General features: G+C 50.9%; 2 protein-coding genes across 3 annotated transcripts; both read right to left on the bottom strand.

Annotated features, from left to right (window-relative positions):
• Positions 1-5,575: 5,575 nt before the first annotated feature.
• On the bottom strand, positions 5,576-8,117 carry TIGD3 (tigger transposable element derived 3). Its single transcript, XM_061203632.1, has 2 exons — positions 8,099-8,117; positions 5,576-7,166 (listed from the first exon to the last, which is right to left on the bottom strand). Exon 2 carries the CDS (start codon positions 7,148-7,150, stop codon positions 5,735-5,737), a length of 1,416 nt encoding a protein of 471 aa, XP_061059615.1. The 5' UTR covers positions 7,151-7,166; positions 8,099-8,117; the 3' UTR covers positions 5,576-5,734.
• Positions 8,118-10,112: 1,995 nt separating this feature from the next.
• On the bottom strand, positions 10,113-23,879 carry DPF2 (double PHD fingers 2). 2 transcript variants are annotated; one of them, XM_061202014.1, is made up of 12 exons: positions 23,791-23,873; positions 22,875-22,943; positions 19,131-19,291; positions 18,644-18,751; positions 18,154-18,317; positions 17,217-17,309; positions 16,959-17,037; positions 15,252-15,389; positions 14,996-15,124; positions 14,731-14,843; positions 13,770-13,851; positions 10,113-11,422 (listed from the first exon to the last, which is right to left on the bottom strand). In XM_061202014.1, the coding sequence occupies exons 2-12, from the start codon at positions 22,931-22,933 to the stop codon at positions 11,346-11,348; spliced, it is 1,203 nt and encodes a 400-aa protein (XP_061057997.1). In that variant the 5' UTR covers positions 22,934-22,943; positions 23,791-23,873; the 3' UTR covers positions 10,113-11,345. The 2 variants fall into 2 exon arrangements, with proteins under 2 accessions (XP_061057997.1, XP_061057998.1); XM_061202015.1 differs by lacking the exon at positions 22,875-22,943 and having other exon boundaries at positions 23,791-23,879.
• Between the last annotated feature and the right edge of the window lie 235 nt (positions 23,880-24,114).

Genomic DNA, 24,114 nt, shown 5'->3' with positions numbered 1-24,114 from the left:
GTGCAGGGGCTGGAGCTCCTTTTCTTTATGTACCTCATTAGAACCAGAGAGAATGGCTGGCACCCCTCGGGCCGTGCAGTCCCAGGCCTGAGTTGCTTCCGCTGGCCTATGGCAAGGGCTGCTAGTTGGGCCCGGAGAACAGTGCTGCAGTGAGGTGAGGGTTAAGCGTGGCATGATTAGTGAGAAGACAACTCACTCCTCTTGGAAAGGAGGATGGAAAGACAAACAAAGATCACGCAGGAAATGGCCGAAGATATTTTAAAAAGCCAGATGTTTTTACATCAGCAGGGTCTCAGAATACGCCTGTTAAATTCCTTAAGGAATTAACAGATGTTATTAGAGGTCATCATTATTTGAGACTCAGAGAGGAGTCCCTGAGAGCTAGGAAATAGTAAATGAACCTGCTTTGAGGTTGAAAATGGAGGTGGTGTCTGAGGGTCACACGTAAAGGTTTTTTTTTTTTTAATACATTTATTTATTTATTTATTTATTGGCTGTGTTGGGTCTTTGTTGCTGTGCACGGACTTTCTCTAGTTGCAGTGAGCGGGGGCTACTCTTTGTTGCCGTGTGGGGGCTTCTCATTGTGGTGGCTTCTGTTTGTTGTGGAGCACAGGCTCTAGGCACGAGGGCTTCAGTAGTTGTGGCATGCGGGCTCAGTAGTTGTGGCTCGTGGGCTCTAGAGCGCAGGCTCAGTAGTTGTGGCGCACATGGGCTTAGTTGCTCCACGTTATGTGGGATCTTCCCGGACCAGGGCTCAACCCAGTGTCCCCTGAGTTGGCAGGCGGATTCTTAACCACTGCACCACCAGGGAAGTCCCACGTAAAGGGTTTATAACTTGAGCAAACATGTTAAATAGTGTCTCATTGGATTCGTGTCATCGAATGTTATACTTATTTTTACAGCACCGATCACAGTAGGAGAAATTGCAGGAGACTAATTTACATGTATAGTGATACGAGGGCTACATGTGTCTAAAGCAACTAGATTCCAAACCATTATAACATGATTTTAAAACCATTGCTAACTTTGCAAGAAGTAAGGGAACTTCCCAAAGACCCCTTCAAAACAAGGAAGTGAGTGTAAACCGCATGTTGGAACTGTGCGGCCCTTGGGGCAAATGCTAACACTGCAACCTTGAAGATTAAAGAAACACACAGAAGACTAGACTTTGGCCCAGACATTAAGGTAGCTGAACCCAAGATTCATAAATTAAGTCAAGATCCTGGAAGGGGCTATACCTTTAGTGAAAGAGTAGACCAGAAAACCTCCACCCACCAGTAAAGGGAACCTACAAAGAAAACTGCCTCTCCCTGTGGTGGGAAAAAATTAAGAATAAGATGGGCTCCTGTGAACCACTGTACCTGCTACCACACTGTCCTTCAGCTCTGGGACACCTTCCCCCGCCAGAAATTAATTTATCATGATGGTAGTGCCACCTTGTGTCTGGAAGGAGTAACTACAGGCTTTTCTAAAGGAGCGCCCCCAAATCAGGATCTTCAGGTTTTCCAGGGATTAAATGCAACCAATAAAAAAATTCCCACGACAAAAAAGCGACCAGAGCCACAAGGAAAAAAGAGCCACCATGAATTCAGGAGAAACAAAAGCAACAGATTTATCTCCCCAAAGATTTCAGATGTTAGATTTATCAGATACAGAATGTAAAATAACCGTGCACAGAAGATCTAAATATATAAAAGAATTAAAAGAGAAGAAACAAGACAGTATAAAAATGACTATATATATTTTTTTTTTCTTTTTTTCTTTTTTTTTTTTTGGCTGTGCTGCACAGCTTGCGGGATCTTAGTTCCCTAACCAGGGATTAAACCCGAGCCACAGCAGTGAAAGCGCCAAGTCCTAACCACTGGAACACCAGGGAATTCCCTGATTATGTATATTTAAAAAAAAAAAAAAGAAAAAGAATTGTCACAGCTGAAGAGAATTGGGAGGTAGATTGGGAGAAATTAGAGTGCAATGCAGAGGTAAAAGAAGATGGGGAACCAATCTTTCTGCTTTGGGGCTCTCTGGATCCCGTTCATCATCTTCTCAAGACTGATGCTGCTGATGAATATAATAATAATAATAACAATAATATCTAACCTATATATAGTGCTTAAAATAGTGCCTGGCAAGTAGTAAACATTTTATAAATATTAATTTGTTTAATTCTCATGACTGACCCATATTATTTCTGCCTCTTAGGAACAGGGACTGTGTCTTATGCATCTTTGCTGCCCTGGAGCCTTGAATGCCTTCTGAACATAGAAACTTATAAATCAACTGAAATAATGCACATAATTTCTTTGTCCCCCATTTTGCATGTGGCAACACCTGCAAAATTGGATAGGACTGCCTGACCTTGATAAAAAAAATTAGGTCTGTTGGGAATAGCCGAAGTCCTCTTCTCCTCCTCTGGCTCCTTACACCTTATGCCCAGTGCATGAGGAAGTCCCACCAACCGCAGTAGCTTCCTAACTTACTTGGTTTTCCGGTTTCTACTTTTGCTCCCTACCTCGCCATGTATTCTTCACGCAGCAACTAGAATTAGATTTTTTCAAACATAAAACATATCATGTTCCTCCTTTGTCTAAATCTCCCCACTCTCCCCCCCCCCCAAAAAAAAGAATCTTCCTGTCTCACTTCCAATGAAATGTAAGTGTTGCCAGCTCAGAGGCCCCTGCCCACTTCTCTGCCCTCCTCCTCCTCTGCTTGGTCTTCTCTCATTTTCTGTTTCTTAAACCTGTCAAGCGGTTTCTAACCTTAGATATTTGTACCTGCTGTTCCCTTTGCAGAAAACACTCTTCCTTTGGAAGAATGGGTGTTCCCTTCTTACCAGTCACAACTCCCCCCAACATTTCCCTGATTCCCCTCTCCCAGTCACTCTCTAGGACATGGTTGTTTTATTTTCATCTTGGCACTTATTGCTGTCCAAAATCACCATGTTTATTTCTTTACTTGTCTTTTCTTTATCCCCTCTACCAGAAAGGAAGGGTTTAGCGAGGAGGATCCTCTCTGTCTTGTTCAGACACTAGCTTCAGGTCCCAGAACAGGACCTGCTCCACAAGCAAAGTGTTCAGTAAATACAGCTTGAATGAGCCCATGGAGCCACCCACCAAAAGGTAAGTACGATACGCAATATCAATGCAAGAAAAGAAGAGATGACTGGTGGCTTTTTCTTTATGGCCGCGCTGCACGGCTTGCGGGATCGTAGTTCCCTGATCAGTGATCGAACCTGGGGCCCAGGCTGAGAGAGCGCCGAGTCCTAACCATTGGACTGCCAGGGAATTCCCTTTTTTGGGGGGACTGGTGGCTTTAAAAAACAAGCTCTGGAAAGAAGTCAGAAGGAAAACCCTTTGCTTTATCCGGCTTCTCCAACAGGAATACGACACCTGAGACCAGATTGCTTATCTGCCCTTCGGTTGCTTTGGTCAGGCCTTTAGAGATCATGTAACTTTTGGCTTCAACATTTAAAAAGAGATATGTCAGAACTGGAATGACTTCAGAAAAAGGACAATTTGAATGAATACACGTGGGACTTCCCTGGTGGTCCAGTGGTTAAGAATCCGCCTTCCAATGCAGGGGATGCAGGTTTGAGCCCTGGTCGGGAAACTAAGATCCCACAGCCCTCGGGGCAACTAAGCCCGCACACTGCAACTACAGAGCCTGTGAGCTCTGCAGCCCGTGCGCCACAACTAAAGAAGCCCACAGCGAAGACCCAGCACAGCCAAAAAAAAAAAAAAGAAAAAGAATACAGGTAGGAAAGCAGAATCTGTGAGGAAAGGCTGAATGATTTGGGACCTTAGGCAGAAATGGAAAGCCAGCAGGCAGCTTCAGAACTGTTTAAAAGTGAGTGGACAATGACACACCTTTGTCTCACTGTCGGGCTGCCAGGTGTTGAGGTGGTCAGTGAGGACGATGAGCCAACCTGAAAGAACGGTCAGTCTTTATTCACTGACCTCACTGACCGCTACTGTCCGAGAGGCAGAAAGAGGCACCAGCTCCCCAGGGGTCCATTTTCCCCAATGGAACAGCACCGGGGAGCGTCAGATGACACGGTCTCCTGCCTCTTTATGGACTGTGGGAGTGGGGTGGGGAGTGGGGGAAGGGAGGGAGAGAAGCGCTGGGAGTGAAAGGTACTACATCAAAGAGGAGGAAGGGTCTCAGCCCACGCCCCCAGTAAGGAGGTGCTGGCGAAGCCCCTAGAAAGCGCCTGAGCTGAGGCCGCATAATGAGGTCCCCGGGCTGGTCTGAGTCCTTGACTGTGATGCTCCCCAGAAAACCACACCGCCCTGGCTTGTGATTCCTGCGGTCGGCCTGAAAGGCCTCATGTAGGATTTTGGCCTGGAGCTGCACTCCTCAGCAGCCAGAGTCTGTCTGCGTCCAAAGTCCTGGTCCTTTCCAGGTAAGCCATCCTCTTCCCATCCTGCTCCCGTGCGTGATCTGGCTCAGGCCTCCCCATCTGTCACTGGGACCAGTGGGAGTTTCTCTGCCTCTAGGTCTCACGTCTTTGACCCACCCTCCACATCTCAGTGTTCTAGAACCTCACAAATGACCTGTCCCCACCATGAGAGAAACCCTTTGGGGGTGCCCCACCACCAGGCTTGGTGGGCTACAGGCGCCTCCTGCTTCCCGGGCCTCCCCGTGCTCTCTTGGGACTGCTGCCTCCTCGCCTGCCGCCCTTTTGCCAGGACTATCCTTCCCACTCCTCTGTCTGTCTTTCTGCTGTAGCTCAAAGCTCACCTCCTCCCAAGGCTCCCCAGGCTCCCCAGGGCCACAGCACTGTGCACACGCCTTTATGATGACCCTTAATCACACTCCACTGTCACTGTCTGCAAGGTCCTGCCTGGCAGGGACACCATCTTTGCAACCTTGTCATGCAGGAGGCCTTGCTGAAGAGATGTTGTGAAATGATCACATGAATGAAAAGAAAAAATGAATGGCTATTCCAAATTCTGGCTCCTTTTTTTTGGCCACTCGGCTTGCAGGATCTTAGTTCCGTGACCAGGGATCGAACCCAACCCTCGCCCTCTCAGCAGTGAGAGTGCAGAGTCCTAACCACTGGACCACCAAGGAATTCCCCTGGCTCCTTTTTGTTCCCCTAGAAAGTCCCTAGCCTGTCCCTTCCTTCCTCAGACACCACCCCTACCATGACAATCTGAGAGAGAAATCAGAGCAGCGGAATGTCCTGGGCAATACTTGGGATCTGCCTGTTTGCCCATGAGGAGTCGCCACGTCCTGGGCGTCCCTCCGCCGGAAGAAGGGGTTCACTACTGGTCACCGCAGACAGCTCCGGACAGCCGCGTTGCAGCAAGCCTCAGCAATCAACTTTAAAAATCTGAGTTGAAAGTTTTCACCCTTCTCCCGTGAAAATAACACCCTGGCCTCTTTTCTGATTAAAAACTTTATTTCCAGAAGCAGAGCTGTTTTTAACACAGAATTCAAGGGATCGGCCTATCTGTAAAGCCCGAATTCCACCTTCCCAAGTCCCTGACTCCACAGAGGTTCAGAAACTATGCAGCCTAGCTTCACTCCCTGACACCCCATCTTTAGACCCTCTTCTCGGGGCTTGGAGAACTTTCGCTCAGAGCTTAGACTTAGTCTCCCAACTTGTCTCCCTTCAACACCTTTCACAAAAGCTCCATTTCCACGGGAAAGAGACCAGCCCCCCATCTGCCTTCTGAGAGAGGGCGTTTCCATGGGAAACAGGAGAGGAGGGGGTTCCGGCTGGAAGGGTCCTTCACAGGCAGCAGAGTCGCTCCACCTCCTCCTCACAGGCGTAGAAATTTTCAAATAGCTCAGGGGCAGTGCCATTGCACTCAAACCACCTCCTCAACGTGCCCAGAGCCCGGAGGGCGTCGGCTTTGGTGGGCAGGGGCTCGAAGCTGTCCTCTCCGCCCCCCTCCTGGTCTTCAGTGCCCACCTCCTCTTTGCACCCTCCAGACGCAGGCTCCTCACCCTCCAGGTCCACAAAGCGGGAAAACTCCTCGAGGCTCAGCCCCCTGGGGACAGGTGGCATCTCCGAGGCTTTGTGCGGGGCCAGGGGCGTTTTGCCTGGAGCCAGCCCTTCCTGAACAAAGCTGCTCACGATGAGCTGGAGAGGCACCTTGGCCCAGGCCGCTGCTGCCATGTGTAGAGCGTCCAGCACTGTGATGCCTGCCCCGGCCTCAGCTAGCGATGTGCCAGCCTTCTCGCTCTGGGCGGCAGCCAGCTTGCCCAACAGACGGCGCCGGTAATGGGCCTTAAAGGCCCGGACCACGGAGCTGGGCAGGGAAGGCGTGGTGCTAGCAGCGGACAGAGGCAAGAGCTTCACGTGGCCGAGCCCGGGCAGGCCTGCCAACTCCTCCACCACTCGGGCAGCCAGCAGCAAGGCTACCTGTCGACCCTGCCGACCCATGTCCCGATCAAACTGTGCCAACCATTCTGACCAGGGGATGGCCAGGTCAGGGTGGTAGGAGGCGGGCAGGGCCTCACTGCTGACCCCAAAGAAGCATCTTGGGGCAGCCTGGAGCCCACTGACCAACACCCGCCGTTTCTCTGTGCCCCTGCTGTTGGCACACAGCAGTACCTGTACCCGATCACACACACCCACTCTGCCGGGCACTGCCCGATATAGCAAGGGCACTTCAGCACACCCAAAAATGTCCTCTGGGGAGAAATCTTTAAGAGAAAGAGGCAGCTGGGCCTGGGGCGTGGGAGCTAGGGGAGGCGGCTCAGGGGTGAACGGAGGCGCCACTACGTGGCGGGCCCCGAAGCCCACGTTGTTTCGGCGTTTCCAGCGGACCAGCCAGCCGATGCTGGGCACAAAGTCCTGGCCCATGATGTCGGCCAGCTCCTTGGCTTTGTGGAGCAGCATGGGCCCCGTCACGTCCCAGGCCTTGGCCTGGGCAATGTGGTACCAGCAGAGCAGAGCCTCATCGATCCCGCTGTACTTGGACTCCCGCTTGCGTTTGCGCTCCCGGTTGGCCGTGCCACTGCACCAGTCCGCCAGCAGCTTCTCCTTATTCTTGCAGATGCGGGAGATCTGGGGCTGGGAGACCTGGAAGCGCCGGGCCACCTCCGACTGGGACATCTTGGACTCATCCAGCAGTTCCAGCACCTGGATCTTCTCGGCCAGGGACAGGGCGTGAAGCTTCTTCTTGCTGCACAGCTCCATGGTGTCTCCACAGCACCTGTGTGGGGAGGAAACGGTGAGCGGGGGCAACGGTGGAGGCCACTCGTGTTGGGAGAGGAGGTCAGTAAGAAAAGAGACATACGAGGCTGGGAGACAGGCTGGTGTGGGGGAGAGGCCAGGGAAGACTGGACCAGCTGGAAGAGGGTGAGGGTACCCTGAGCAGGAGGTGAGAGGGCTGGGCTCAAAGGAAGGGAAATGGCCAGGCTGAGCGAGCAGTGGGCCGGGCACTGATGGGGAGAAATGACAGAACAGAGCCCAGAGGAGGTGGCCCCCCGGTCAGAGGGAGAAGGGAGTGTGGGCTGGGGTTTGGGGGAGAAGGATGAATAGATCCGAGGGGACAGCTGCAGAGGCAACAAAGGAGAGTGGACGGGCGAGGACAGGGGGCCTGGGGCCGAGTGGGGCAGGTGTAGGGATAATCAGAGCTGGCGGGAGGAATCCCCGAGAGGGGGAGGGGGATGGGGATGACGGCCTAGGCTGGATTTAGATGAAGATGTTCGGGGCAGGGTGGTGGAGTGAATGAACAGAATTGAGGTGACAGGTGTACAGACGACAAAGAGGGACGGATTGGGGGCTGAAGGAGCAAGTCTAATTTGGTGCTGGGTCCTGAGCAGGTAAGGCTGGGCCAGGGTCCTGCCTGGAAGGGGAGTAGGAGCACAAGGCCGAAAGGGCAGGTGCACAGGCGACAAAGGGCCAGAGGGGTTAGGAGGCCGCGGGCAGCGAGAGGGGCGGGGTGTCCTCAGCCGGGAGGGTCGTGGCCTGGGAGGGGTACCACGGCGCGGGGACGAGCGTCCGGGACCCAGGCAGGCCGGGAGTCGGTCTCCGCAACCCGGCCGGCCTCTCCCCACGGTGACCCGGGGTCCGTCGGCAGGGCGGACCCAGTCATCCGCCCGCCGGGCCTCCAGGCCTCCCCGCCTCCCGCTCCGCACCCACCTCAGGCGCTCGTCCCGCGGCTCCCGCCCCGGCCCCGGCCCGGCTCCCGAGCCCCTATCCCGGCGGCTACGGGAGAGCAGGGGAGGGACGCGCGGAGCGGACAGAGGGGCTGCGCGGGCGACGGGCGCGCGCACAGCAGGACCCCAAGCGCGCCGCCCGCGCCGGGCCCTCTCCCGACAGGGAAGACCGCAGCCCGCCGTTCCGCTCCCACCGCCTCAGCCCCGCCCCGGCCCAATTAGATTGGCCTTCGGTGGCGTCCGTCCCGCCCCTGGCTAAGTCTCATTGGACATAGCGAAAGTGGCGGGTCGCCGGGTCCCCCGGGGGACGGAGCTTCCAGTGCTAAGGGACGCGAGGCGGATCCCGGACGCGGCGGGAGTCCTGGAGGCGCCGCCAGCCTCAGGCGTCCCGGCCCTCGGGGCCTGACGAGACTCTGGGCAGCGTGAACGCCGGAGGTCTTCCTAGCCGTGACCTTAGGCAGCTTCCTCATCTGCCAAACAGGTCTAATACCCCTCATCGAATGGTTTTTTTAAAAATGGAAGGTTTTAAGCTACACAAAAGATGTTACCATGGACAGCACTGGCCTCATGTCTATCAGCCCGGCTACAATAAACTACTTGCTTGGGGCCAGTTCTGGTTTAGGGTGAGAAAAGTCTAATTTTTTTTTTTTTTTTTTTTTGGCCATGCCACGCAGCATGCGGGATCTTAGTTCCCCAACCAAGGATCGAACCCGTGCCCCGGCATTGGAAGCGTGGAGTCTTAACCACTGGACAGCCAGGGAAGTCCCAAATACTAATTTTTATTTAGTTTTGGTACCTGTTGGCAAGATTCTAGTTCCCAAACTCACGATTTAATATTATTCCCTTCCTTGGTAGCCTTCAGTTCTTTGCAATCAAATATAGACTTTCTAACCTGGGGTCTAGTGCTCCCCATTCAGATCTAGCCTGCTTTCCTCTCCCTTCACAGCTGATTGGAGGGCTGGGGCCACAGATGAGTCCCCTTTCTCACAGGCTTCCCTTCCCATCCCAATCCTGCTCCCTCTTCCATCCTGCTGTATGCAGGATCCACCTCCCGCTAACTTTCCAAATTTCCTCTCACTCATGCCTGCTAGTGTTCTCATCAGCATTCTCATTTCTTACATTTTTCGTCTATCTGTTCTGGCCTTAGACTACTGAACCACCAAGGATCATTTCATTGCTTTCCTCCCTCTGCTCCAGGCCTACTTCCATGTAAAGGCACGAGGATGGGGGCTGTGCTGTCCCTAACACAGTTCCCAAACTAGAGCACCCTGCTTACTTAACTGAACACAAGGGCCTAGGCCACACCTTTCAGTAGGAAACAGTGGCTTTCAGACTGTCCCAGAAAACCTTAAAGATACTTCAGGGGGCTCATAACTGATTCAAATCTTTAAAACGGCTGCAGGAAAAGGAAACATTTTTGTACATGTATATATGCCTGGAGGAAGGCTGCAGCGCTGCGCTATGGGCTGAGTTCATGCACACTGCATACAATGAAAGTACGTCAGGCAAGCAAGGCTGAGGTATCTCTCTGCTCATGTTCATTACTCGTACAAAAAGGTTTCATGTGTTTTACTGTGATGTCATTAATTTTCCTGTCATTATAATCAAGCTTCTGGACCTATTTTTTAAGTATCTGAAATCGCAAGGTCAACTGTTACAAACCTGTCACCACTTGCATATACAAATCCAGCAGAATTTCCTCCAAACCAACAAAAATACAGAAATAAACAGGATTTTAAAGTTATTTTTTAACCCAAATTTTGTATTAATCAAAACTTCATTGTTCTTTATAAAAAAATTGTTATAACCTAATTTACATAAGAAATTAAAATACCCAATTTTATATCAACTTAATTGAGGTTAAGCAAAAATTTTAATTTGGGGTAAAAGCTATGCTTCAAAACATTTAAAAGGCACTGTCCTAAGGAAGAAAGTTTTAGGATGAAGTGGCCTTAACCAGGAAAGGGAGTCTGGAGATAAACAATCCAGCAGAGGGCTCTGTGTAAAAATGTTTATTTGTACTAATGCTTAGAATACAGGAACTAAAGAAAGAAAGAAAAAAAAAAAAGACACCTCAACTCCAAAGTGACAGTGAATTAGGGCCTGCCCACAGCCAAGGGGAAGGACACTCCAGGGTGTCCTGGCATGGACTGTCCCCGCCCCCCACACTACTTAATGTGTCACCAGGCAGAAAATTGAAGAATCAGAGTGCGAAGACCTTACCAGCTGCTAGCGAGTGTGCCAGGGAAGAAAGGGATGTCTATGTGGCTTCCCCACCACCCAGGAACCAGGATACACAGAGCAGGAGGCAGAGGCTCCCAATTCAGTTAAGGGCAGGAGCTGAATGCCCAGGTCCAGGAAGAACAAAAAGGGGGTTTCGGAGGTAGGCTTTTTCATCGAGTTAAAAAACAGGCACATTATCCAACATCTCCCTGTGGCCCCCAAGCAGTTGGCCTGGCCCCCTAATGCTTCCCCTCTCCCCACAAAACCAAAGGGAATAAGGAGGGGAGGCAGAAGACAGGAAATAACAAGGGTGGGGAATGCTTCAGTCACTAGAGACCAGGGCCTGTGACAGTGAGCCAGGAAGCACAAGGAACAATCAGGTGAAGCTGCTACTCCCCGTGGGGTGGGGTGGTGGGAATGGGATAGAGCCAGGAGGGTGACCAAGAGCATCCTGGCTCAGGCAAAGGACCCTGGGTAGCAGGAACAGAGAGCCGCAGAGAGCCACTCTGGGGGAAGGAGGCTGTGAGGCTAAGCAGCACAGAGGGCACCGGAAGCTTCTTGCAAGCTTGCTCAGTTCTCACTCCCAGCTGCTCTGGCAGAGGCCCCAGCCTGGCTCACCTCCAGGGGAAGGGAAAACCCTGGGGACCAGAGTGGAGGCAGAGCTGAGAGAAGTGAGCTGCTCTCCCACTCTTTCTCAGAGGACACGGTTTGAACCCTGTGAATACCAGGGCCGGGGCCCAAGGCAGACAGAGTGAATGCACTTCATGGAGAACAGTGAGAAGCTGGGCCCACAGGTATGCCTTGGGGCAGTGTGATGCTCCGTTCTCCCTGAGGGCCTGGGGCCAGAGGCGGTCAGAGCTGCCACCTCAGCTTGCTGCTGCCAAAGGCAGGTTGGCACGACCTCCCCGAGGTTCTCTGGACTTGTGAAAGAGATTAGGAAGGGAAGGTGGGTATGAAAAACAGGAGAGAAACAGCCCTAGATGTATGGGGGATCGGGGGTGGCCACATCAAGAGGAGTTCTGATTCTGGTAGATGGAAGCTTTCTCCTTCAGCAGGTCCAGACACAAGTGGCAGCTCCAACTTCCTGCAGAGAAGAATAACGGGGTTAGGAGGGGCCCCGCACAATCCTCATCTGCTGTCCTTCTACTCCCCACACCTCACCTCCAGTAGCAGGATTGGCTACAGGTAGGATGGGAGATGTTCTGCAGTAGCAAAGTTTCACAGTTATCCTGAGCAGGGAGGAACTCTAGGTCTCCAAATATCATGAAAAATAATTCTCAATGGAGATATAAGAAATAATTGCCTGGAGGCCTATTTCAGAATACAGACGCCTCTTGGCCTATTAAATCAGAATCACTAAAGAGGACCTGGGTAGAGATAACTTTTTTAAAGCTTTAAAAAGCTTTAAACTTGTGCTTACAGAAGAACCAGACTTCATTCTCATGGCCCTGAAGGTTAGAATAGAGATCATGAATAGAGGCTCTAGAGAAACCAATATTGATTCCACATAAGACAGCTTTCTGTGAAGACCACGGAAAGATGAGAAGGGCTCCCCACCGTCACTAGGTGTCTGAGCAGAGGCTGAGGACCCAATCAGAGGAAAGGGGGCCAACTATGATGACCCAACTTGTTGTGACCCAAGTCTGGTTTCATAGAAAAACAGGAAATAATGTCCCTTATGAGAAAAATAACTAGCTCATACCTTGTTTATTAATATTTGCTATGGTTGGATTCTTCTATGCTTTTATTTTTTGAGAAACAAAATTAGCCCTTAATGCCTTGAAGTTATAAGCATAATTGTACATATGTGTATTCGAACATTATTCTCGGGGAAAGAATCCACAGCTTTTATCAGCTCTTCAGAGATATGTGACTTTCAAAAAGGTAAGATCCTTTCTGACCCAAAGGTAAATATGCAGCAGTTGATAAGCTTTTCTGTAAGTAGCCAGAGAGTGTTAACTACTTGAGGCTTTGTGAGCCACATACAGTCTCAGCCACATCTTTTTTTAAAAAAAACCTCTCTTTAAAAATGTAAAAGTCGGGCTTCCCTGGTGGCACAGTGGTTGAGAATCTGCCTGCCAATGCAGGGGACACGGGTTCGAGCCCTGGTCTGGGAAGATCCCACATGCCGCGGAGCGATTAGGCCTGTGAGCCACAATTGCTGAGCCTGCGCGTCTGGAGCCTGTGCTCCGCAACAAGAGAGGCCGCAATAGTGAGAGGTCCGCGCACCGCGATGAAGAGTGGCCCCCACTTGCCGCAACTAGAGAAAGCCCTCACACAGAAACGAAGACCCAACACAGCCATAAGTACATAAATAAATAAATAAATTAATTAATTAAAAAAAAAAAAGTAAAAGTCATTTTTAGCTTGTGAGCTATATATACTAGCTGCAGCTAGGTTTGGCCAGAGGGTCATAGTTTGCAAACCCCTGACCTAGAGCCTAGACCATCTGATGGTTCTACGGGGTCCCCCTGCGAGCTGCCTGCAACTCTCCACTACCTCAGTGTCTGACAGCACTTCATTAGGAAAGCCTTTCTACAGTTAATGTAGAATTGTGCCTGTGAACTGATATTTTATGATTAAAAAAACCCAAAAAACACACTACTTCTCCTCAAACATGGCATGACAGATGAAACTTATAAACGCGGTATGACAGATGAAAAAGCTGAGTGCTCCCCTGCAGCTGCTAAAGGACCCTCAGACTTTGTTAGTGGCCTCCTTCTCTAGGGGGTGACAGCAGTCTGACCTACACTACAAGTCAGCCCACATCACACAGTGAGCTACTTTCTCTCGCCTGTAATGCTGGCCCACATCCTTTGTCACAGTAACAGCTACTAGGCCTTTGTGTCCTCCTGAGTAAGCTTCTGAATTTCTATAAAGGAGGGGCTTCGGCACAGACACCTGGCTGGAAGAGGACTTGCGGCGAGGCAGCCACTTTTTGGTGTCACCACTGGTTTTGTCGAAGACCTTCCACAAACTTGAAGCATCGTTAAGCACTGCTGGAGGGCCAGAGCGACTCACTCAGGCTCCAGGTTCAACTCCCTCCCCCGCACTGGCAGAAAAGAACGCTCACATCTGTGGAGAGTGGAGTGCTAAAACTAGTCTCGCGTCAGACAAACTACGAACTGAGTTTCTTAGACTTGTTGGAGGAAAACAAATCTCTCCTTCTGGTAATTATTCTCTGCTCAGCATCTGTTTTCTCTCAGGCTGTCGATTTTCTGTGTTTGTAAATGTTATCTGGTGATAATGTACAAACATTAAAGCCTCAAAGTTGCAATGCTAGGAAAGCACTCTGAACTGAGTGAAGGCAATGTGCCTACTCCCTAATCTGAAAGAATGTATCACTGATATGAGAACTCAATTACCATACAGGTGATTTTCCAAGTTACTAATAAAATACTTGTTCTGAGTAAGAGATCAGGGAAACCTACCTTCAGGAGGCTCAGACATAGAGGGGGTGAGACAATACATGTGGTAGCCACGATCGCAGTCATCACAGAAGAGCAGCTGGTCCTAGAGAAGGCAAGATGGAAGAGGAAGGGGGGAGGTGAATGACTAATGGGCCTCAGTTGGGCCGCTGGGGACAGGTAGGAAGGAGGGCTTCTGCAGACACGGCTGCTAATTCCAGGAGGGGCAGGATAGATGGCAGTAAGAACAGACATGGGACCCTCTGGACAGAAAATCACTGCTGTCCACTTCCACCCAGACAGAGTCACTACTGTCATCCCACCTGGACGCCACCAGCCACCTAACGGATCGCATGGCCTCCACATTGTTCCCTCCCAATCTATTCTCCACAGAGCAGCCAAAGTTACCTTTTTAAAATGTAAGACAAACCACATCACTCCTGATTAAACTCTCAGACCTGATGGCACCTGCCTTCCAGTCTCATCTTTTACTTGCTCTCCCACTGCAGGAGGGCTCCAGCCGGCCACAGTGGCCTCGATCCACCCAGTGTGTCCACCTTTAGGCCTTTGTGCTGGCTACTCTTTCCTGGGAATACTCTCTCCCCAAATCCTCCTGGACTGTCTCCTTTGTATCATCCAAACCTCGACACCAACATCACCTCCTCAGAAAAGACCTCTATCTAAATCAGTTATCCAGTTACTCTCTGCCACATTACTGGTTTCATTTTCTTCATGGAATATCATAAAAACGTCACCCATTTCCTTGCTTACTGCTTGTTCCCGCAAGAATGTAAACCCCATGAAAGCAGGGACCTTGTTTGTCTTTAGCGTGCTTATTGCCTAAAACAGTGTCTGACACAAAGTCGGTACTCAGTGAACACCTGCCAAACAAATCAAAGTTCCCACGGGTGGAAAGTACAGTTAAAAGCTGAGCAGGAGCGTGCTGGGGGCGGGGGGGCGGGGTGGGACGGGACGACACACGCACATCGTTCTCGGAGGTGCCACAGATGTTGCAGCACTTGCACTCGATGCACTGCCAGCGGTAGGTCTTCACTGCTGCCATCATCACGGGGGTGAACTGGAGGCAGGACGGATGCCCTGTGGGGGGGAGCAAGTGAAACAGGCAGCCGGAGATCGGGGAGAAGCGAGGTGACCTGCTTGACTGTGACAGCCACTGGATGCTGGCAAGCCACGAGCCCCTCGGGGACTGGGTGCCGGCTAGGGCTGCCCTGGCCCTGGGTTGGAGGTACCTGAGCGGCCACAGTCAGAACAGGACACCAGCTCCTCGGGCTGTCCTGTCTTCTTGTTGATCTTGGAGTCCCCCAGGCAGAAGTCACAGTAGTTGTTGGGCAGGGCCAATCCATCGGGACCCTTCTTGGCTACAGGGAGAAAGGGAAGAACTTTCATGATACCCAGGTGGGCCTCTGGGTCTCTCAACATCCCGACAGGGAGGGCTTTTCATAACCAGGCCGACTCCTGCTTGCCCCACCTCTGACACCAGCTTACATTTCTGCTCCTCGGACCTCTGGGAAACCGGGGTGGGTGGCTGCGAGTCTTCCTTGTCCTCGCCCTCCTCCTCAGCCAAGTGGGAGTGGGCATAGTGGTAACTGAGGCCTGGTCGGTTCTTGTAACGTTTTCCACAAACTAAGCGCGGAGAAGATTGCAGAGAAAGTTGTCAGGATCCCAGAGTACCACATCCCTGCCCCGCTAAGCTGTGGGCTCCACCTGAGGCAGAGGTAATCACCCCCATCAGCTCTGCTCAGGGACAGGCCTTTAGTGACAGCCACCTCCCCCTGGCCAGGAACATCAGGCCTGGGGCTCTCCAGCTTCCATGGCTCTTCTCCCTACTAAACCCCAGCCCATGGCCACCTCTACTCCTCCACATAGGCTGTCTGGGAGGCTGAGCCCTTGCCCCATCACCGCCTGCCCTGGGAATAGTCTGGGGAGCTCCAGGTCAGGAGGGAGAGGAAATTTCTATAGTCTTGCAATATGGCAGGAAGGAGGAAAGGTAGCAGAGACTCCAAACTTTTTTACCTCTCAGTAAATGAAGGAGGCTCATGCTACTCCATATATAACATAGCCCATCTCTGCCCAAATAAAGGAGCTAGGGGGTGGATCTCTTGGGGATAACCTACCAACTGAGTCTGCTGGGGTAGCCGTCTCCCAAAGAAACTCAAAGACACTCCCACATCAGTGCCCTGCCCAACCCCCCCAGCCCCCAACCAGCAAGGAAAGCAGATCCCCATGAGGCATCTCAGTTTTGAGCAGTGATACCAAGAAGAGCAGGGGGCAGCAGGAAAGGAGCAGGGAAGGGATGGGAGGAGGGGGTGGCGGGATGGTGGGGAACGTTAGCTGACCACTCTGTGTCCGTTTTGGGGAAGGGGGAGAAGAGGGATCTGTCTGTAACGGGTTCCTTGGAATGCTTTTGAAGCCACCCCATGCAGTGGGCCCGAGCAGCCCTAGGAGCAACTTTGTGGGAGACAAGCAGTGGTAAAGGCAGCTTCCAGGACTGTGAGGAGCGGAGCACAGTAGAAGGTCCATCGCTCCTATCCCCATGCCATTCCAGAGACTTTAAGACTAGCATCACAGATGAGAAAGGCAGGAACAAGGGAGGAGGGAAAAAGGGATAGGAAAACCAAAAGTCTGAAAAGTTGAGAGAGCTACCTCTCTGGGGCGCTTTCGAGGTATGCTTTTGTTTGAAACTATCTGAAAGACAGAAAGAAAAGTCATGAGAAGAAGGCCTTGATACACTTGAGACAGGTGCGGCAGCAGCAGGAAAGCGGAGCAAACGAGAGAGAAACCCCAGCGGTGATGGTGCTCCCAGGGTGGAGGGACAGAAGTGGGGCAAGAGAGAGAAAAGGGGGAGAGAGAACAGACATTGAAAAAGTCAGTGTTGGACTCCTGGGGCCCTGACTTGATTGGGGCCAGCAGACCTGGATGCCACCTATTTGAGGCCAACCCTGCCTGCTGTGTGTGCCCCTCACGGGTACCCCCACCCTGAGGACAGCAATCTCCCCCAGAGCATGCAGGGCTCACCCACCATGGAGCGGAGGCTAGGGCCTCTCAGGGATCTCAGAGGGAACCAGTCAGCAGGCAGGACAAGAGTCCAGGCTTGTTTTACCACTTTGAACAAGAACACAACCTTCCCTCCTCTCATATACTGAGGAGCTGGGTCCAAGGCAAGGACTACCCACCCACTCGTGAGGCACTCACTGTCACAGGCATAGGGTTTATCTCGATCCTCCAGGATGGAAGCGTCCAGCTTCTTACGGGCACTGCCCACACCTTTACCCTGTGAAGAAGAGCAAAAAGGTGCCCTTAATAAGGTGTCTAGGCCTGAGGAGTTAGACTCTCCTGGAAGCTGGCTGCTAATCTCACTCAAGAGGGAAAATGGCAACAACAAGCAATAAAACAGTGGGACTCTGCAGGCTACCTGAGCCCCCAGGCTGCAGGTAGCACTTGGCCCCTCACCTTGGACTTCCCCTTGCCCCGACGCTTGGGAGTGTCTTCTTCATAGTCCTCATCATCGAGGTCATCCAGGAAGTCATCCGGTTCTAGGATCCGCTGAGTGGACAGGAAGATCAGGATGGGCAGAAATAAGGAACATCCAAAAGCTCCCCCACGATGGGATGGGCCCAGGCCGCCCACAGCCTCCTCTGTGACCTGGCCCCTCCACTCCAGTCTCACTCCTCACTGCTGTTCTTTCAGTGCTTTGGGCTCTCCTTCCTCTGCGCCTCTCTTCATGTTGCTCCCCTAGCCTGGAATGCCTTTCCCATCATCTCCAAGTGGCTAAATCAAACCCCATGTTTTCATAAAACTTTCCCTGATACCCCAAGTAGCTGTGGCCTCTCCTGCCTCTGATCTGCCACCTTAGGTGCATGTTAGCGGTGGTTCTCTTCCGACACCTCACTTCCCAGATTTAAATTAGAGCTTTCCTGCTTACTTGGGTGGCCTGGTGGGAAGTTTTTGTTTTTCACTGACCTGCTGCAGCCTCCCTATATGTGAAATGGGCAACAATACCTATTTCATAAGGTTGTAGAGACTGGAGAAGATGATGGAAAAGCACTTAGCACAGTGCCTGGCATATTTTTAGCTCTTATTATTTTTATGTACAGTTTTATCTTCCTTGTTGGCAGGGACCAGGTCTGCATCACCCATGAAACCCCAGGCACCAAAAAACTGTGGTGGCAACAGAAGATGAATGAGAGTGTGTAGTTAGAAGGAAAGGAGCAGGAAAGACTGGAAGGTAACAACGAAGTTCTCATTAAGGAATGGAGCAGCAACAGAACTCCAGGTGGCTGCCTCCAGGCCCACAGCTTCTACTTCTATTCTGATTACTGGGTGGCCTCTGATGAAGAGGAGACTGAATTCCATCAAAGTTCCCTTAACCACAGTGTTAATCTTGTACCTTCCGTGCTCGACTGTTCGTCACAGGAAACTCGCCCAGGCTGTCATCATCAACTCGGGGATCTGGGGCGCCTCGCTTCTCCAGGGGGTCGGTGCGCAACAGAGCCTCTAAACTACTGCCGTCCTGAGAGATCAGCCCCTCCTTCTTCAGGGTCTGGTCTGTGTCTGCAGGCAAGGCCAGGAGGAGGCGAGGCTCAGAAGGGCTGAAAGCAGACCTCTCCGGGTGTTTAAAGTGCTAGACCAGCCACTAGCCAGTCACTGTCTTCTGGTCTCTGGCTGCCCAGGAACCAAGACACCGTGGTTCACTTGGCACCGTAACTTATCTGTTTACCTGTCTCTTCCATTTGACTGAGTTCTTTACAGAAGGAATCACATCTCATACGTTTTAGTATCTTTAGGATCTAGCACTGGGCCTGGTACGTAACAGGTGATTGGCAGGCCTCCTACTACACAGCAGGCTATGCCCCTGCTCAGGGAGGAGTGCGCTTTACCTGGTTTAATAGATGGGAAAGAGAGTCTTGGATCCTCAGGAGGGTGGGCTCGCCGCTTTTTCCGCCAGCGCCGGGCAGGGTAGGAGTACAGCTGCCCAGAGGCCAATCCTGTGGAAGGGAAAAAGAGAGAGAAGTCAAGACCTAACCCTAGAAAATAATACCAAACACTTTCTGCATGAGTAGGCCCTGACTGAGTTCTAGAGCAAGGGAGGAATATGGACAGTGAGGGCCTGGGGATGGGGTGGGGACAAGAAAAAGAGATGTAAGCTCAGAGGCCTTGGCTAACACATAGCTCTCCAGAAGCCCAACAAGAGCTTCAGCAGTGCAGCCCTGCAGAAAACAAAGATGCTTCATCCTCCCTGGGCTTCTAATCATGGTAAGACTATAATCATCCATGGGTGGAAAGCAGTAAGGAAAACCCTTTCAGCTGCTCATCCCCTAAGATGAGGAAGCTTCTTCCTCCTTGTGCTCCTGAGTGGACCCTCACCTGGACCCCGGTGTCGCTTTTCCATCCAGATATAACAGTTGCTCTGTGCTACTCCGGTCTGTGAGTCCAAGAAAGGCAGGCGCACGCTGCGCTCAGCACAGAGGCGGGCGTTGTAATTGTGGCACTGCTCCATTGCATCTTTGTAATACTGCTCCCCAAGGCTGCAGGAAAGACAAAGATCAGGTGTGTGTGTGTGTGTGTGTGTATGTGTTGGGCTGGTGCTGAGCTATCCCTTTCACTTGCCATCTGCTTCTCTAGAAGGCTCAAGGGACTCGGAGAGTGTCACTCTGCTTTTATTTGCTACCATTTCTGCCTCATGGGACACCAAGCCCCTTCACTAAGCCATTATGAGGAAAGGTACTTTACAAATAAATTACCGTCAGGAACACAGGATTTCATCATGTGTCTAATTGGACCTTAGTCTAACCCACAAAGAGGGGAAGAAAATAATGTTCATTCTGTGCCTCTCAAGAGTATAACCTTGTGCTAGCCAAGATGCTATTTCTCTTAACCCTCAGGATTCTGAGAAGCAGAGGTTAGCTCCTTTTTACAAATGAGAAAAGAGTTCAAAAAGGTCTGGGGGACTTATGAAACTATATTTAGCAAACTCTATACAAACTCTATCTATACAAACTATCTATACAATGAAATTCTACTTAGCCATGAAAAAAAAAAAAAAAAAAAAGAAGGAAGCTCTTCATGTACTAACATTAAACAATCTCCAAGATAACTAGAAAAAAAAAAAAGCTACAGGGCTGAGGAGTGTTATAGGATGCCACCATTTATGTAGCCAATTGGTGGAAAAGAAACTGTAGGCCTCCAAGGAGAAAAACCAGGTGACTAGGGGACTTTCTCCTATGTGCCATTTTATATCTTCTGAATTTTAAACTAGGTGTTTAGCCAACTAACTAATTCTATATACTAATTTTACAATCAATGGAAAATATCAGAAAATACTTGAACACTCTCGAAGACTACTTTCTACTGAGTACCATTACACTGATACAAAACCTGTTTCCTCAAAGGCCTATCCTAGGCCCTTCTCCATTCTCACACCATCAAATTTTTTAGGAAAGAAACTTCTTGGACTCAAAAGATTCAATTTGAAATCTGATTTTTTAAAGTGCTTTAAAAAGCTGCAAAACTGCACAGTGCCAGGAGTTATCTGGTTCTAAGAAGCATGTATGGGCTTCCCTGGTGGTGCAGTGGTTGAGAATCCACCTGCCAATGCAGGGGACACGGGTTTGATCCCTGGTCCGGGAAGATCCCACATGCCGCAGAGCAACTAAGCCTGTGCGCCACAACTACTGAGCCTGCGCTCTAGAGCCCGCGAGCCACAACTATTGAAGCCCGTGCACCTAGAGCCCGTGCTCTGCAACAAGAGAAGCCACCGCAATAAGAAGCCCGCACACTGCAACAAAGAGTAGCCCCGGCTCACCACAACTAGAGAAAGCCTGCGCACAGCAATGAAGATCCAACGCAGCCAAAAATAAAAGTAAATAAATTAAGAAGCATGTATATAGAACCAATCTTGTTCTCATGCTTCAGGGTTTAACAAGTACTTTAGTATGGGAACTTTAACTGTATTCACATTTATATATCCAATCAATCTCAAAATAAACAAAATGAGGGCAGAGATGATTTCTTTCCCACAATATCCTCAGTACCCATGATGGTGTCTGAAACATCTTGACTAAGGAGTAAAAAGACCTGGCTTGGCTGCAAGTCACCACATAAACGTGGACATTTAATCAACCTACGTGGACCTCAGGTTCCTATGCTATTGACTGGGGAGGCTGAACTAGATAAGCTCTGACATATTCTACAAGAGGGAGACTCCTAGCAAGAGAAGCTGAACCGAGGTCCTCTGTTGTTTATGTCCATAACTCAAGCTACAGCAACAAACCCTTCTCTGGAATCTGAGGGGGGCTTTCACTGGGCAGCCACAATAGACCACTTAGGCACAGCTTAGCACATTCCCAGCAACTGAAAAAGACACACACTGCACACACATCTTGTGACACCACAAGACAGCCTGGCTTGATTCAATGAGCCGTAATGACTGTAATTTGAGGTAGGCATGAATCCTGTATTGGAGAGTAGAGCAAAGGGAACAGGCTCATATTTGCTCGCATTTAGGAGGCAGCCATGTCCTCACTAAACAGAGGAAAACTGGATAAACAAGGCTGAGTGCAGCAGCTCCTTTGTTTCCACTGATGGGAATTGACACTGACACTGTAAGTCAAATGGAAGGAAGGGCTAGACAGGCTGAGAGCTGCAAAGTCAGAACAAGGAAGCTGGAAACAGCTGTGGGGGATGGAGGAGAGATGTTCTATCAAAGCTCTTTTGAGTTAAGTGGGATTTCGGAAGGTGGGGCAAACTGTCTTGTGAGTAAGAGAGCTGAGAATGAAACACCAGTTGGAGGAAGAGAGGATCTGATGAGGATAGAGCAAGAGAGAATGAGAGAGATCTCTTAAGAATCTAAGGCTCCTATTTCAAGAAATTTCAAGGTTACATCATTCTCCAGATCTCGTTACCTAACTCAGAGGATTTCAAAACCAGTCAGCAACCATAGCTATTTTATACTATTATTTTGCCCTAGTAAGACCCCTTAAAGATTGTTTCAATTCTGACACCACATTTGGGAGGGAAAGAGAATTTATAAACAGGGAAATTCTTCTCCCAGAAGAAGATGCAAGTCAGAAAAAATGAGCTAGCAGTCCTGACCTCGATGTATAACCTCAGCTGTCAGAAGACTAGGCACACCATGATCAAGAGAAGCGCCAGAAAAGCACCTCTTTCCAGGATGAGAATGGTACAGGAAGACTGCAAGTCCCTTCTTAAAGGGCAAGCTCTGTAGGGAAATGTATTAACTGTGGTCCACAGCTCTCTACAGCTAGAACTGAGGAGGAGAAAGTTGGTTTCTCATTACTGGTATTCAGGAACCAGTGGCTGGTGACCCTCACGATCTCTACAGTTCTTTAAAGAGAAATAAGAAGTCATGCTCTATTTAAATGGCCAAACCCTCATTTCTAACATCACACAAAAGGGTTGCTAACCCTATTTTCCCGATGAAAGTCTTCCAACACAAAGAATCTCATTACATATAACTCTTAAACCTAGGCTAGTCTGACATTCCCCCAGTACAGTAAGGTTTCCAAGGTAGAAGCTTTGATTCTTTTTCGAGAAGCATGAAACCTGTGTAAAACCTCCCCTTACAATGGGACAGGGGGAGTCAACAAAGAGAAAGGTAGGGAAACAAAGAAAGAACATCTGAGTCAGGAAGGATAACTATATAAATGGCAGATCAACAGCATCATTTCTAAATTGAGGGAAATGTCAGCTTGAAGAGAGAGCTGGGGAAACTGGAGTGGGCAGATCAGAGAGAAAGATAATAGTGTTGGGAGGAGGGGTGGCTGAAAGAGGCAGCAGGATGGAGCTGAAAGCAAGTTAAAAAAAAAAAAAAAAAAACCCACAAGAGGAGAAGGAGAAGGCACTTAGCTTAATGGAAGTGGGAAAGCATTCTCAAAGAAAAGGCTCCAGGCAGGGGGAGGGAGAGAAGCAAATGTACCCTTAAAAAGGGCTCTTGGGAAGAGTGGGGCTCAGCCCACCACAAAGACAGATGAGAAGCTGTGAGTCCTTTAGAAGAGTTCCCAAACCTTTACCTCGTCATTCAGTCAAAATCCAAAACTAGACACCTAGACAGCTCTCAATTTTCCTACCTCTGCAGCCAGCCAAACTTACCCATTAAAGGAGCTTGCTGTATTCGCCCACGGGGGGCATGAACCCATTGCAAAATTCATTCAGATTCTTCTGCAGGGAGGAGGCTGGGTTACATCAAGTCCCAAGGCATCTTTAACTCACAGCTAACAGGCCATTCTCCATTTACCCAACAACCATTAACTTTAACCTTGCTCGAAATCTACCCAGCCCAAGAGTATTGCAGAGCGAAGACGGCCGGCCTAGATGCCCATCTGGGCGGCAGGGCGGCCTGGACCGCGTCCGTCCAATGCCCGCTTTTGGATGGCTGGGATTGGGCGGCGCAAAGGCCCTATTCCCTGAAGTTCTTTCCCTCTGTATCGGCTCCTCAACAAATTCTTCCCAAGAATATTTTTGGTCTCGGGTACCTGATACTCAAGGACCACCCGCTCCCCCTCCCCCCCCCCGGAACATCACGGGGTTGTTTAGAATAAAACAGCCCAGAGTGCTTAACAGCGCCAGGGCTGCCGAGCCTGCTCTTCCAGGGCCGGTTGCGTGCAGCCGATGAGAAGGGGTCGGCGGCCAGGCCACTCCCGGGTCCGAGCTCTGCCCGGCTCCCCCGGACTGAGGCGTCTCGGGAGCGAACCCGGGACCGTCTCTCGTACACAACAAGGGCGCCATACTCTGGAAACCCTCAGCATGAAGGCAGCGCCCAGACCGCATAGCCCCACAGGGAGGCTGCCCGTTAGGGGCTCCCGTGGGCCACCCTCAGGGCCTCCACAAGTTTCCAAAGAAGCGCAACGTCTTCTCCGGAGTCTCCTGTTGCCCTCTCCACTAGCAGTCGCAACAAAGCCTTCCCGGGCACGTCCCTCTCTCCGCCTCGTCCCTTCCCATACCGCCCCCTGCTCCCAGGCCCCTTACAAGACCTCCCAGCCTAGGAGAGATCGAAACGGCCACTCACAGCTTCACTACATTTTCCACCACAGCCGCCATCTTCCCGGCTCCTCTCCCTCAGGCCCGGAGGCCCGGAGCCTGCAGCGCGCAGGCGCTGGGGGCGCACGGGGAACCAGTTTCCTCGTCCTTCTGCGCAGGCGCCGCCCGAGAGCGAGCGACGAAGAACGGGCTACTTGCCGGTTCTCCCGGGCCAGGGAGACGAGGGACGAATGCGCAGGCGCGACGGAGACGGGCGCGCGTCCCGAGACTCCGGCTCCAGCTCTCCCTCTTCCACCTGGTGGAGTGGAAGGAGAGAGGGAGGGTCTGGGCCCGTCCAAAAATGAGAAGGTGA

Source organism: Eubalaena glacialis, chromosome 10, assembly GCF_028564815.1.
Source record: "Eubalaena glacialis isolate mEubGla1 chromosome 10, mEubGla1.1.hap2.+ XY, whole genome shotgun sequence".
NCBI lineage: Eukaryota > Metazoa > Chordata > Mammalia > Artiodactyla > Balaenidae > Eubalaena > Eubalaena glacialis.
Note: the sequence above shows the minus strand (reverse complement) of the source record. Positions and strands in the feature narration are given on the sequence as shown.